At 40.4% G+C, this 15,297-nt stretch overlaps 1 protein-coding gene across 5 annotated transcripts in view; it reads right to left on the bottom strand.

The window, feature by feature from the left end:
- The window catches only part of rerg (RAS-like, estrogen-regulated, growth inhibitor), a 47,314-nt gene that overhangs the window by 28,505 nt on the left and 3,512 nt on the right, over positions 1 to 15,297 (bottom strand). For all 5 annotated transcript variants that reach the window (XM_078242737.1, XM_078242733.1, XM_078242735.1 and 2 more), the window contains exon 2: positions 8,034 to 8,169. In XM_078242737.1, the coding sequence (XP_078098863.1) occupies positions 8,034 to 8,094 (61 nt within the window). In that variant the 5' untranslated portion in view covers positions 8,095 to 8,169. The remainder of the gene's footprint in view (positions 1 to 8,033; positions 8,170 to 15,297) is intronic.

The raw sequence follows: 15,297 nt of genomic DNA, 5'->3' as shown, positions 1-15,297 counted from the left end.
GAGTAGAGAGATTGAAATCTGAGTTGAGCGCAAGCTCTGGTACATTGCTGGCTGTTTGAGGTGGATTAACACAGACAAAAAAAAAAAAATGTCCCAGCAGTCAAATTTAAATGTGAATAACGCGAGTTGAAAACTTGCTTTGCTTTATGTCTGAAAACAGCGTAATGGTGTCCTTCTGTGCTAGCTGGGGATCACAAATTTCATCGCAGTTCATCCAAACTATTTGTACAACCTGAAAAACACACAACCACGGTGTCCATCAGTTCCAGTGAGCCGAAAACCATGTTAACGTTGACACCAATTTTCTCTGAGCAAATATCAATTTGGCTTTGTTGTCCTAATTAATTTCTAATTTAGACAGGTGTGTTGGTACATAAAACTGCAGCTTTACCTCCCCTGTCAGCTGCGTGTGTTAAAACAGGCAATTTTAATTACCCGATTTCTCATTCCAGTGCTCATTTTCAAGGCTAAATGAACATGCATAAGATGAGCCATTCAGCAATGATTGTCCCCCAATATATAAACAAGGTAAGAATTATTGTTATGGTCTGTCAGACGCACAACAAGCCATCCATGGCTTTAAAAACACTGATGTCTGAAGTTAATGTCCTTGACGTTTCTTTCTCTGTGCCAGTTTTCAGTATTACAGACAGCTTGCATAAAACTCTGAACACTTGTGTGAAGAATTAATAACGTACAACTTCTGTCTCGCTTTCAGAGGTTTCCTGTCTTTCCTAATGCCAACAGATTTCCCTCCCATCCTGAAAATTCTTTACTTTCCTTTTGTCTGTCAAAAAAATTACACACACCCACAGCAGCACGAAATAGCCCTGAAACTAGTTCTTTTGACACTACAGCCACATCAATTCATCTCCCACAAAAATCATGTTCAACTTCACAATCTTGTGTTCTATATTTACACACCTGGCCCTGGTTGTTATTCAATTACAAATAATTAAGTCTTTAAGTTAAAGTGATAGTTTGGATATTTTAAAGTGGGGTTGTATGATGTACTTATCCATAGTTAGTATTAGCTACAGTAGATGGTGGTCAGCAACGTCCCCAGTTTGGAGAAGCCGCCAGGAGTATCGACACGAAAGCAAAGCAATGTACTGCTGTGGACGGGGGCCAGCAGCAAAACGCATTTTAGCCACCTAAAAAAACACCCACCTAACAACAAAAAAAGTGTATGCTGTATTTAAAAATGTTCACCACTTTACTTTGGTGTCAGACAGCCCTCTGAACTATCCCTTTAAGTAAATGTATCGCACTCAAGTACATAAAAGTCACTGAACATTGACATCACTGCAGTCGCTTTGAAAGCCACTCGTGAACCTTTTCTGCTCTTACCTAAAAGAGTAAAATCTACCTCTAACACGCTGATTAGAGCACTGGTGGCGCAGCATAATGTAGTCGATGAGTCATAGCTTATGGCTGCTCATCGGGTCTGACACGCACAATGTAATCACAGGACTCAAACAGCCAGCCAACGTCACAGCTGTGGGATCTCTCGGTTGTCAAAGGCCAAAGATGTGCAGCATGCGCGTCTGTCCCCGAGCCTCTGCCTTCTGCTAATTGCTCGGTGGTGCAGAGAGCGAGGAGCTAAGCACAGAATGCCTGATGGATGTTATGGGATTTCTTTCCAGGACTTTAATATCCTCTAGTAGGCATTACAGGAAGTTGATTTTGGAAGCAGTATGATCACTGCAACAGTGATTTGAGTGTCAAAGATTGTCTGGGCCATCTTTCAGCAGGAAGCCCATTTCAGAGTCATTAGCATGAGCTCACAATGTGATATTGTCAAAACCATTTAGAGACCTGCTGTTGTCTTGCACATTGTCTTTTTCGTAGACTGTATTACATTAAAATGAATTAGAGGTCCACATACAATAGAATTTTATGCAATTTTAGAATATTAAAATAAGGGGAAAAATCTGCATGACAGGTGTCATGGTCAGCATTTGTGGAAGGTCCATCCCTCCTGAGATAATGTCCTATCCTGTGTGTGTGATTAGTGAGTCAGTGGAATTTGGATAACCTCTAACACTGAACATTATGGAAATTTATACCAAATTGAAAATCAGTTGCTGACATTAGGAGAAACTCCTACAAGGTAACTAAGATGCACGTTTGTTTATTTATTAACTTTTCCATTCGTACTGTACAAAACCCTAAAGAGCCTTGGGGATTTGTCTCGACATGATCTGGTGGTAGGGGGAGGGGAGGAAGAGATTGGATGTAATCTACAAATTATAAATTAAGCGTTGACAAAAAAAGAAAGCTCAGCCTCATTGGTACCTTACTCACCTCAGATACCGTAGATTCCTCAGCCAGAACTGACTGATAATCCAAGCCATTTTCATAATAATAAATGTCTTGTTTCTTACTAACTGCTGTGACACAGCAGTGACTCGTCAACAGAAAAAATGCAAATAAGGAGTGCGGCGGTAAAGTGAAAGTAATGCGTTTCCCTGCAGCAAAGGATTAGACTTTATGTGATGAACAGGAAAAAAAAGGCAGACCCAACTGGTGCTTCTGTCACTTCACTTATTGCTTTTATGGCAAAGGAATATGATCTTTCTCTTTATTTTCGTCCAGTATAAAAACCTAAAGTATCTGTTTCAGATTTAATTTCAGGAAGAGATCAGCTTTCACAGTTTGGTCAGTAAGAAGTGGAGGGCAGAAGAGCCACAGTAGGATTTTAGGATGTTTAGCGTCACACAGTCCAACACAGAAGCTGTCAGTCTGCCCAGTGTTGTTTGTTTTTGTGGCTTCGCCTCGCCTGACTGCCCTCTGAATGACTGTTTACATCATGCTCCAGACCGACATGTCCATTAGGCAGATTCATGCTCCCTTCCCGGCGTTGGAGGTGGTAAACAGTAGTATTTCTGAGTCGGACACATGTTGGCCAACTCCTTTTGTTATTGTTCTGCTTTATGGCTGTCAGACAGGCTGAGGGGAGGAGGTGGAATGTTTAAGGAGCGACGAGACCAGAGGTTTTACGAGCCGGCTTTTTGCCCCCCATAAAGTTCATTTCCCAAAAGAACATCCAACTATCTTTTAAAGGCCACTATTCACTATGTGAATGTGTATGCGTGCCAATGTTTTTACAGCAATAAACAGCCAGATTCATATAATAAGATGAAAGCAAGGTAGTAACTAACATTTTGTCAGTTTTTATTAGTAATGACGTTAAGTTCGTACTTTGTTAAATTATTGCAAACATTGCATGAGACCTTTCTCATGCAATATTTGCAATCATTTAATGCATTCCACCTGTTTGTAAGACCTGGGGGATAAACACATAATGTTTCAGTGAGTAATGTTAAATGTACACAACTTTGTTTTCAGTTCATTGCCTATTTACAACCCCAGAAGACACTGAGCTACATTAGCATTCAGTTGGAGTAGTGTCTCTGTCCACCTCGTGAATGTAAGCCCCATATACATTCTCCTTTTTAGCTCTGTTTTGGTCTCTACCAACTCCTGAGGGAAATATCTGACTCTTTAGCTGCTAAATGCTCCACTATGTTTACCAGATAGTCACTAACGTTGTCGGCATGCTGTTTGGTGCTAATAGGTAGTGTACCGGGTTGGTACAGCAGGCTAAGAGTGAATCAAAATAGTGAAGTTGCTAGACAAGATAAATTTGGGTGGGGAAGTGAAAGAGGAGCGCTTGTCCGTCCCTCATTACCACCACTGAGGTGCACTTGAGCAAGGCCCTTGACCCAAAAATAAATCAGACTGTGGTTGTACTGGACGAATGTGTAACTTTGTGATTGTGACTGGTCGTCGTTGCAAATGAGCATTTGTTCTCCGTCGGCTGACCTGGATAAATAAAGGTTAAATAAAATAAAAAATAAAACAAACATCATCTGAAAGACGTTAAAACTCTCCGTAGAGCAGAGGGAATTTTTGCAGTCCAGCATCAACTAGTGAATTTTCAGCTGTCATGTTTTTCCTCAGATATGCATCAACAAGACAATGGTTACAGATGTATTACAGAATGTTAATTCCACAGAGTATTCACTCAACTTACTCCTCAAAACCTCGCCAGTGCTACTTTATTTACTGGGATCAACTCATTGTGCGTGTATGCTTGTGTACGTGTGTGTGTGTGTGTGTTAAGCAGGGACCAAGTTGGAGGTACAGTAATTGGACAAATTTATTTTATTTCCTAACCCCAGTTTGCCTCCGCTGAGTCAATAAACCAAAACAGTGAAAAGTGCCAGGACAACCAACTTAAGTTAATACACTCTGCTCTTTATTAGGGCTGGATGGCTCTGTAGGAGTCCAGGTCAGACCATCACAAAGGGCCCAGCAAACTCCCCAATGACGCCAGGACACCCAGCAGGTCTGTTCCTGCTTGTTAGGAACACATTTTTTCCAACCAGCAGGGGAGCAAACGGCTTCTGGATGTGACTGATCACCACTGAAGCACAAATACTTTAAAGTCCAACTAAAATAAGAAACATTAGCATCACATGAACACCATCTCACTTGCACACTTACTGCTGTCCAAAGTTGAGATGGATGAACACATTTTTTTCCCAAGGTGAATCAACTGTTCTTAATGTTGTTGTTGTGTTTTGTTATAAATAATGCGATAGGTTTGGCCAATTTGTGTTGTTCAAAACAAATACTGGTGGTTTTATGATAACGCTGACAAGTTAGGAAAAAATACAGAACCCGGGAAAAAGTTGGCCAGATTTTTGCTGCCAGGGTGGAGTTGCCTCTGACACAACATATACTGCAGATCATTGTGTGTGTGATGGATGCAGATGTGATCTATAGGACACTAAAAGAGCATTAGAGCGCTGGGGTATAGAGGGCAATGTCTGTCTGACCAGTTGTGCTTTATGTTAGGTGGTAATTAGCAATTGTTGGCATGCTAAGTTAAGGTGGTCAACATGGTAAACAGTATACCTACTAAACTTGAGCATGTTAGCATTGTCATTGTAGGCATATAGGCGTGCTTACGTTAGCATTTAGCTCAAAGCACCGTTGTATCTAATGGCAAGTTCCCACTACAGGACTTTAGCCCTCATTTTCCGCTCACAGGAAGTTTTGGGCAAATTAACGTTGGCTTGGCACTTACGTGAAGGCGCTCGATATATCTTGAGAACGGTTAACCATAGTCCTCATAAATCGACCAAAGTTTAGAATGCCAACACAAAGAAAGTGGAAGGTAACCGACATCCGGCTGAAAATGAGGGATGTCCGGTGGAATTTCCAGCAGCACCTAATCAATCCCGGAAATGAAACGTCGTTGATATAAACTAGATAAAGTATAACAAGACTTTGCTTATTACAAAAGGAATATTTAATACCACCTAGACAAAGTGGTCAACTTTCAGATAGAGAACTACTGTAGCAGGAATTTAGTATCTTGCTCAAGGACACTTCAGCTGGGTTAGGTAGGTGGTCCTCTGTTTAAAATAGGCATATAACATCTTTAGCTGAAATGAAAGTACAGCTAATACAGATTTATGAACCACAAAAGAGTGACTCTAACACACCAGAAGGGTCAAAACATGTTTTCCTCTCCGTCACATTTTGCATGAAGTGGGAGTGTAAATCCTGATGGTTGTCCATTGAGGAGAAGGCTGATTCATTAGCATCCGTGGGCTTCCACTAAAGTACTATGTTTAGATGAGAGCCGTTCATTGTTAAAGGGATCACCAGGGCTACATGTAGCGTCAGATGTGACAACAATGACTACTATCCTGCTGTGTGTCTGCTTTTGTGCATTAAAACGAGCATGCCACTGATGGAGGAGGATCAGGCAACTGCAGAGCTGCATGAATTAACCGTCCACATGAAAAGGGAGTTGGTTTTGAGACAATTTTCCAGCGAGCCGATAAAGACTATGTGGTGAACATGCTCTTGCAAGTGTTCAAATCACTGCAGTGCTTTTAAAAAAATAGTCAGTGACGTACAGAAATGCCTGAATCCTGAACAATAACCTAATCAGCCATTTCTAGTTTTTCTAAATGAACACAAGGTTAGCAGCCATAGAGCAGGAAATCACAGTAAAAACTGGGGAGAAAAGAAAAAAGTCGTTCTGTCTTCCGTCTCAAAGCTCTTATTTCTGCCCCAAGGAACAAGGAAGGATCTCTGATGAGCTATGAGCCAGACTGATCTCACTAAGTGGCGTATGTATGACACGCCAATTCGTATGCCATTTTTGCATGTTATCAAGACGCATAATCGTTGTTTAACATAATAAAGCCTTCCCCAATGTTCTTTTCCTAAACCCAACCGTTTATTGTTTTCCTAAGCGTGTGACGTTGGTCACCGTCGTGTTTTTGTCGTTTTTTAGTGTTACTAAAGCCTTTCCCAATGTTCTTTCCCTAAACCCAACCCTTTTTTTTGTTTTTAGTTTTTTTTACACGCGTGTGACGTTGTTCTCGCAATAGTACGGCACGTTCTCGCGATAACACGCGACATGGCGACGCCACATGGTATGTATGTTTACATCCACTGTATACAGTGTAGACTAACACGTGGATGGCTCAAAATGCGTACAGATAACACGCCATTTGGCTTTAGGAAAGTGGCGTGTATGTTTACGCAAAGTCATGATGCCATGTTGTATGAGGAGAGGAAACACAAGAGCAGCCTTCCTGGAAGCAATTTTTGCAGGATGGTAGGGGAAGACTCATCCCTGATTGGCTCGCCCTGACATTCTTACCCTAACCCCAATCCCACTCCTCTTGCCTAAACATAACCCTCCTCTTGCCTAAACCTAACCAACCCAACCAGAGCAGGCAACGAGTACTAGCCATTCAGGGATGAGTTCCCTAATGAATATTCATGAATCTTCCCCTACCATCCTGCAAAAAAAATGTTCGCTTCCCGGGAACCGTGCAGCTGAAAGCCGTTGCTAACTCTGCCCATACAGCTGACGAATTCACGTGATGCTTTAGAGGAAAGGACATCTCATCCCTCTAAAACAAATGTCCTTGTTTCCTCTCTCCTAGCATGATTGCCATGCGTCTCTCCCATGCTTCCTCGGTGGGACGGACTAAGACACGAGGAAGGGAAGCAAGGGAAGGAAATGTGGATGCAAAATTTTGAAGATTGGAGCTTCAATGTCTGTTGTGTTGTCTTCCTGTCAACCTTGAAAAAAAAAACACTTATTTTTTCGACGTTTTTCACGCTTTTTAAATTGTTAAATTTTTCTTCTACACATTTTCAGCGCTTATTTCTACATCCCATATTTTCTGATATAAAACAAAAATTTAAAACGGGTCAATGTGACCGAAGTCAACACAAGGTTAACAAGGTTTCAGACGTGCATGTCACACATCGTCAGCCTCGCTGCCATGTTTAACAAGCACACTCCTTTCAGACGAAGGTTATGAACTCTGCAGTCATTATACTTTTCAGTACAGTACTTGACCTGACCTCCTCAGGCATTTTAATGGCCTCCTTCGACATGTAAGAGCTCCCGAAGCATGTTTTCCAACAGCTGATTGCTACACAGAAGCAATCTGTCTTGATTTGCAGCCGGCAGGAAACATATGGTCTGCGATATTGTGTTAGCTACTGGAGAAAACCTACAGCTGAGGCCAGGCTGCCGCAGCTTATAGAGGAATGCTGAAACCAAATGATAATGACTCAACTGACTTATCTGTGGGAGTGAAGGTAATTAAGCCAGACCAAAAACAACCTACTGTAATGCTGAATACGCAAAGAAACTATGCTCGAGGAGAAATTATGGCGAGTGTAAAAATGCCGACAGGATGGTGGAGGAAAACATTAGAAAGCAAAGGTCATGCTGAAAGAGGCAAAATACAACATGAAACCTGCAGATACGCAGCAGCCAAGTTTAAGTCTTTTAAATGTTGCCTGCAAATGAATTTATGATCATTCTGAGCACCAAAATAAAGGGTACAAATCAGTTTTCAGTCAAAGACAACTTTCTTGTAGTTTTTGGAACTTTGAATGAACAGAATAAGAAAGATGGACACTACATTATGACCTACACAAAAGTTTAAAATATTTGAATACTTTACAAAGCAGTTTACCTGACTTGCCCACCCCCGCCCTGCCGAAGACGGCTAGCTTCACCTCCGGGCTTTTGGCCATGACAGCAGCTGCGGCCAGCAAAGATCAGCAAACCAATCAGTGAGCTCCGAGGTCAGCCATTCATCCTTGCAGCGTCTGAGGAAACATGTAGGACAAGTTTAGATGTTAGAATGTAGTTTTGATGCTAAAGCACAGTGCAACACTTGCACATGACATTTTGCTGTATTTTTTCTTTTTGCTGGTATTTCTACTTTCAGCTCCCACTGCTATTTGTGAGTCATAGTGATTTTTCAGTGTCCTCCAGCAAGCTGCAGGACTTACATTAGCAGGCTAAGTGTCAGGCTATGAATGACTGGACTGAAAAGGCTCATAGTTGGGTATATCAGAACAAAGCAACCCTGGCTTCTAGAAATTACCTTTGTAATACAAATTAGTTTTTTTGAAGTACGTCTTGAAGGAAAAATAATTGTTGCCTTGAATATACAGAACTCAAAATACGCTTCCGAGGGGAAATTGTATCTCCTTTTTAAGCTTGATTCTCTGTCTGTTAGTCTGTTCGGTGTGTTCTGTGCCGTCGTCTGATTGGTGGAGTGCTAACCCGGAAATAACGAGCGCGATGAGTGACGAACGCCTCTCAAAATCTGATGAAATTCTTTTAAACTGACCTTTGTCGATCTGAAATGAAGACAGATTCAGCAACTGCATGGCCTATTTCTCGCTTAAAATGTTTTCAGAAACACGTTTCAGTGAACTATTTTCGTAAAATACGAGATCGTGTTTCGAACAAGCCGCCATTACTATCAGCTGGAGAAGCCAGACCCACGTGACGCGTTGTCATTTCTGGTTTTCATTTTTTGTATTGCGTCTCGCGCACGCGCAAAACGCACGCTCAAGACACCGTCGCTTCGGTGTGTTCCGAGGCACTTTTTGGACCTCGGGGAGTCGGCTGATCAGTCCGACTGCCTTTTCTGCCGACGGCCAGCCGTCCGGTTAGTGTGTCAGGGGCTTTAGGGGCTTATTCAATATCAATTAATATAAATTGTAATTTTAAAAATGGACAAAAACTGTTAGTAATTAAAGTTTTTGTTTCCTACATTGGATTAATGCATAAATACAAAAACGCCTCTCTGCTCAGATCATTTCATTTATTTCGAACAAAACTAAAAATACATATACACATACAGCATGTACCCATATATACATATACATACATACACATGCATATATACACACACATACACAAATATACATCTATCTATCCATATACACACACACACACACACACACACACACACACACACACATATATATATATATATATATAAAATGTATTTATTTATTTGGGCTGTCAATCGATTAAAACATTTAATCTAATTAATTACATACTCTGTGATTAATTAATCGAAATTAATCACATACATAATTAACGGTGCCTGAACCGATACTTTTTAAGAAAGTAAGAAAAGAAAGGAAAAAGGGTACTAAACAACAGTTGGTGACATTAAAGAACGGCTTGTTTATTGCTAAGGCCATATGGTCAAAATTAAATGATTTAATAATAATGTATAACAATAACTTATTTCACTAGTAAATTGCTGTTGAACGACAAAAACAACCACCAGATGGGAAATGGACATTTACAATAACTTCAAATGCACCACGAGGCTGTAGTTTACCAGTTTCATTGAACACACCGTCTGTGTTGTTTCTCCAACGGCAGCTGCAGAGTTACGTTGAATCCTCTACAGTAAAACACAGTCAAACTTTACACCGTTTAGCGTTAGCTGTCAGCATTTTAACAGTGTTTAATCCAGCTACTAGCTAGCGGTAGGCTAACGTTAGCTGCTGTTGAGTATAGTGTTAACTAGCGTCATGTGCAGCAGTGTTTGTGTTGCCTGTATCGTCTGTTTCAGAGCATCAGAGAGAACGCAGACATATCGGTGGCACCAGATTTCGGTAGCCAGGGTTGGCAGGAAGAAGATTAAATGTTCCAATTAATGATCCAGGCAGAACATTCTCGTCTCCCTCCTTCATTTTACAGTCCAATGGGGCTAGAATGGCTCCGGGTCAAACGTCAATACGGAATGGATTAATCTGTTATTTTTTTAACGCGTTATTTTTTCTCAGATTAATTAATCGAAATTAACGCGTTATTTTGACAGCCCTAAAAAATATATATATATATATAATATATATAATATATACACACATATATATACACACACACACACACACACACACACACACACGTCTATAAAATAAAAACTGTGTAGCAACACACCAAAGGAAAAGGAACAATATCCATACAGTGTTTGCAAATAATATTAAAAATTCTATTACAATTTCTAATTTTAAAAACGTGTCCGAAAAGGAGCAGGATGAAGCCGAAGCTTGTAAAGTTTCCTACCCCTCATTCCCTTTAACTCATTTCTATATTTATATATATATATATATATATATATATATATATATATATATATATATATATATATATATATCCGAAAAGTATATTCTTACTAATACATTTTGTATTGATTTCAGCCCTAAAGTAATATTTTTGTAAATTTTGTCTGTTTATATTTTCACATGTGAACAGTAATGTGGAACAGATGAACCTTCCTTTGTAGAACAGATACCAGTCTGGTGTGTGAAAAACATTTTACTTTAAGTATGTAGTACAGACACAGCGGTGTCAGTCCGTTTCGGGGAGTTGTTGACCTCCTAACAACAATTTTTCATGCAGGTGCGTGAGAGATGTGACAGGAAGATTAGCAGAAGACGGAGAGAGCAGGGGAGCATAGAATATCGCACGCACAGAGCTGAAGTTATTCAAAAGGAAAACACAGCCCGTTTAAACAACTACAGGTCTGTTTAATGAGAAAATAACCAACTGCAAGGTTATCTCACCAGGTAATTAATTGTAAACTTCTGCCTCAAACACTCTGTTTTTCTACTGGTGGCCCTTCCAACTTTTAACCAAAAACAAGCAGACAACAAATACAATCTAATTAAAATCTATGTCCTAATGACTCCAGATGAATCCTGGGATTCACAGGCTCAAGAATGGTGCATGTCCATAAACAGAATACAAGAACAAACCCACCAGGCTGAGGCTTGTGTTTTTATTGAATGTTTTCAGTGGTGGCAGCTTAAAGAAGTGTGTTTGTAAATGGAGGGTCATGGATTTGAACCACTGCTCAGCTGTGAAACTACAAAAGAAACCTCCTCAGGAGCTGTACTGTGCTGCAGTCTCAGAACAGAAAATCCTAACTAGAATACAACAGTAGAGACGCATGTCATCCCAATATTTCGGTCTGACCATGATTTAGCCTTTGGGGGCAACGGCCAATGTTTCGGGGGTTACCGTGTAGACAGCGGATATTCGGGCCATAACTAACTCTTCCATGTGGCAGTCCTTTACAGTCTAATTAGCAACTTGCAATAAGAGACGACGTCTACGAACGGATTGTTCCTCTGCATTTGAATGCAAATAATTATATATATATATATTTTTTTTTAAGTTAAATCATTTTCAGAAGATAGCTGATGGGTTCCGAGATTGTATTTCAGTCAATGGGTTCCGCCTCTTTAACTCTCCACACGGACTGTTTACCTGCATGCAACCAAAGACCACTCAAACATGATTGGTCAATACTACTGGGACTATAAATCAGAAACCAGAACGCTTCCATTACCAAAATCCTGTCCTGTTGCCTACATATTCTGCATTCATATGCAGGTATCTGTTTATAGAGATTACTGTTACCCATAATGAGGCTGAAACATTGAAAGCCACAGTCGAAAGCTTTGCCTTTTATTTATAATTCAACAAAAACACACTTGATTGCATCTTGCTTTCTTGCCAAGAGTTGGATGATAAGCTAGAAACCACTCTTATTTCTGTACTGTAAATATTAAGCTATCGCAAGCACCCTTTTAGCTTAGCTAAAGGACTGAAAACAGTTTGCCTGCTTATGTCCAAAGGTAACAAAATCCTCGAAAAGATGGTCCATCTCCTCGAAAGCTCACTAAATCACTAATTGTACAAAAAATGGAGAATGAAAACGTCACATTCACTACGTTTACATGCACATAATATTCCGGTTTTAGCCCTTATTCCGAAAAAGACAATATTCCGACTAAACTGTTTACATGGCTAATGAAAATTAATATTCAACTAATATTCCCGTTTACATGTAGCTGTGCAAAATATGATTGGTGGTGGACTTGTTGGACCGTGCGAACACAGCCTCCCTCTTTCATTCCTTCAACCAGCTTATAGAAAAGGACGGTGTTGCGATGTGTGCGCATATCCAAAAACCTGTTGATATCCAAGTCTTTGATAATGTTTAAAAGTAGCTGTGTTTCTCCTTCTTATCGGGTCTGCAGACTTGCAAACTGTTGGCTGGTTGGTAGCAACCATAACAACGCACAGAGCTGACCATAAGCCATAAACCGGCAAGAAGCTGTAAACTGCGGTAAAAACCCTGATTGAGACACATATTCCAAATGCGCTGTATACATGTCCAAAGAATGCTTCTAAAACCCAAATAATACCGGAATATACCACATCTTAATTGGAAAATGCTATATTTGGAAAAAGGCCTTATTCGGAATACTCAACTGGAATATGCTGTTTACATGACCTGTATCAAATTCGGAATATTGTCAAATTCGGAAAATAGTGGAATATTGGTGTGCATGTAAACATACTCAATGTGGTTTTACAGCAGCTGTGTGTGGAGCAGTCACTTCCAGGTCTCACCACTGTTTGTCTAGCAACCTCACAGTAATGACAAGACTCCAGTGTCTGCAAATAGGGTTATGACTACTGTTTGTTTAATCTGTACTCGACAGAAACGTAAAAAAAGAGTTAGCATGTTATGGTCTACGGTGTCCCTTAACTTCTGTTAGTACTGACACTGAACACCTGCCAGAATCTGCATCCATCAGAATGTCAGATCAGTGCTTCACTATCTCAGATTGTGCACGTAATGCATCAAAGAGCAGGTGAACAGACATTGTAGTGCTGCCATTGTTGGATGAAAACATGATGCTAATGGTTCAGCTGAAATTGTACTCTTCTGTGGGTTGAGAAAAGTCTACGTGGATTAAGAGTTAAAAGCCGATTTGGATGAAATGGAAATTGCATGATGGTCAAGGTGAATGCTGTTTGCCTAACATTCTCTTCACAGTATGACATTTTCATGCTAATGTTTTGGCAAGATATAGATTGCTTCTGCCAGACAGCTAAGAATCCAGATTTCCATTGGCTCTGATCATTTACAGCGTTTTTTTTTTCTTCCATATCATAATACATATTAACATCTTTTTGTTTCTCTTGTCAAACAACTACTCAACAAAAAAGTCTGATGTGATCAAGAGGCACAGAATATCTGGCAATCCAAAGGTAACAGTAATTCCAAAATAATTAATTGTATTGTGTTGCACACAATAATGCAAGACAATATGTGATCAAATGCGACGGAAAACTGGCTTTCAAACATATCTGGCAGTTGTGAGAGCCAATAAATAGCCTGCTGAAGTGTCAGCCATGTTTGAGAAATGATGGATCATCAGAAGCTGTCAAGAAAATCTCTTCACTCATCCCCGTGTTGATATAGCAAAGAAAAATGGTAGAAAAACGAAAACAGACTGCTTAAATAAAAGCTGAAAATGTCTGTGTGTCGGTGCCAGAGACGTGTTAGCCAGCTTCACACTTGTTGAAGTTATTAAGTGGCAAACTTCCAGCACCTTGCGTCTTCATCCACTGCAGCGCGCACACACACACACATACACACACACACACACACACACACACACACACACACACACACATATACACACACACACACACATATACACACACACACACACACATACACACACACACACATATACACACACACACACACATATACACACACACACACACACACACATACACACACACACACACACACACACATACATATACACCACATACATATATACACACACACACACACACACACACTCGGAGTTAAAGCTAACTTCTTCCCTTTTATACCAACACACACATGACCGTATATGGTGTGGCTGTGTGCCGCTTCGTGTGGCTCAAGTGGAGGTCGATCATCAATCTCTGTCTCTCTCTCTCAGCAAGGGCCATCATGGCATCCGTCAGCCTCTTTAAATATTGTTTTTATCATGACTAATGTGGACGCCACAATTCCGCCAGACAGCACAGTCAAAACAGTGCGTTATACTGTAGTGGTGCTGTAATTTTAATTGCCGTAACGGTAACATTTTGTTCTGTCTTTCCAGTTTAGTTTGAGGTGTTTTGAACATTTATGAGCTTGGTCATACAGTCGTTTCCACCTGAGGTGAAACAATTAACCGTGCAGTGTAGGCCACAACTAAAGCTTGGTAATCTTTTAAGTTCCCCAGGGCCACCTTGGTTATGGCATTAGCAATAACGGTGCCACATGCTGTACATTTGGAGACTGTTTTACCAAGAAAAACGACAACGAGAATCATTTCAGCCAGTGCCCCAAACAGTGTCATTTTTACGTTGAAGAGACAAAGTTTTCTAGCAGCCGTAAAAAATACTTGGGGAAACATCAGTGTACGGGTTTTTAGGATGACCGCAATCGTTGCCCAACATGAACCACATGGTTATTGTAACTAAGACAACAAAAGTCCCCCTAATCCTAACCCTTACCAAGTTCTGCTCAAGTTGTGCCTAAACCAAACCTCAACCAGAGTGCTGTAACTTCATGAATTGTGTTTATTTTACAACAGTAATTTGTAACCGTTTTGGGAGACAAGTCTGTCATTCAAATGTTGACATTTGAGATATGCTGGGAAATATGCTAATGCTGTTTCTTAGTAAGTGCCAGATGAGAAGATTCATACCTCTTTCATGCCTGTATGCTAAATATGAAGCCACGATCAGCAGCCTGTTAACTTAATATAAAGCCTGGAAACCGCTAGCCTGGCTCTGTCCAAAGGTAACAAAAACTGCCTACCTACAACGTATCGGTCCGGTGTTGGGCTGCAGATTTTGTTATCTTCAAACAGAGCCAGGCTAGCTGCTTCTTTCCAGTGTTTATGCTAAGCTAACCAGCTGCTTAATATTTAGCGTACAGACATGAGAGTCGTATACATTGTCTCATCTTACACTCGGCAAGAAAGGGAATAAGCGCATTTCCCTAAATGTCGAACTATTCCTTTAAAGAAAAATATCCAATAATCCAGCTGCGAACAGGTTCAAAACACATC

The sequence above is a fragment of the Sander vitreus genome, chromosome 23, assembly GCF_031162955.1.
Source record: "Sander vitreus isolate 19-12246 chromosome 23, sanVit1, whole genome shotgun sequence".
Lineage (NCBI taxonomy): Eukaryota > Metazoa > Chordata > Actinopteri > Perciformes > Percidae > Sander > Sander vitreus.
The sequence above is the reverse complement of the archived record's forward strand: the minus strand, read 5'-3'. Positions and strand labels throughout refer to the sequence as shown.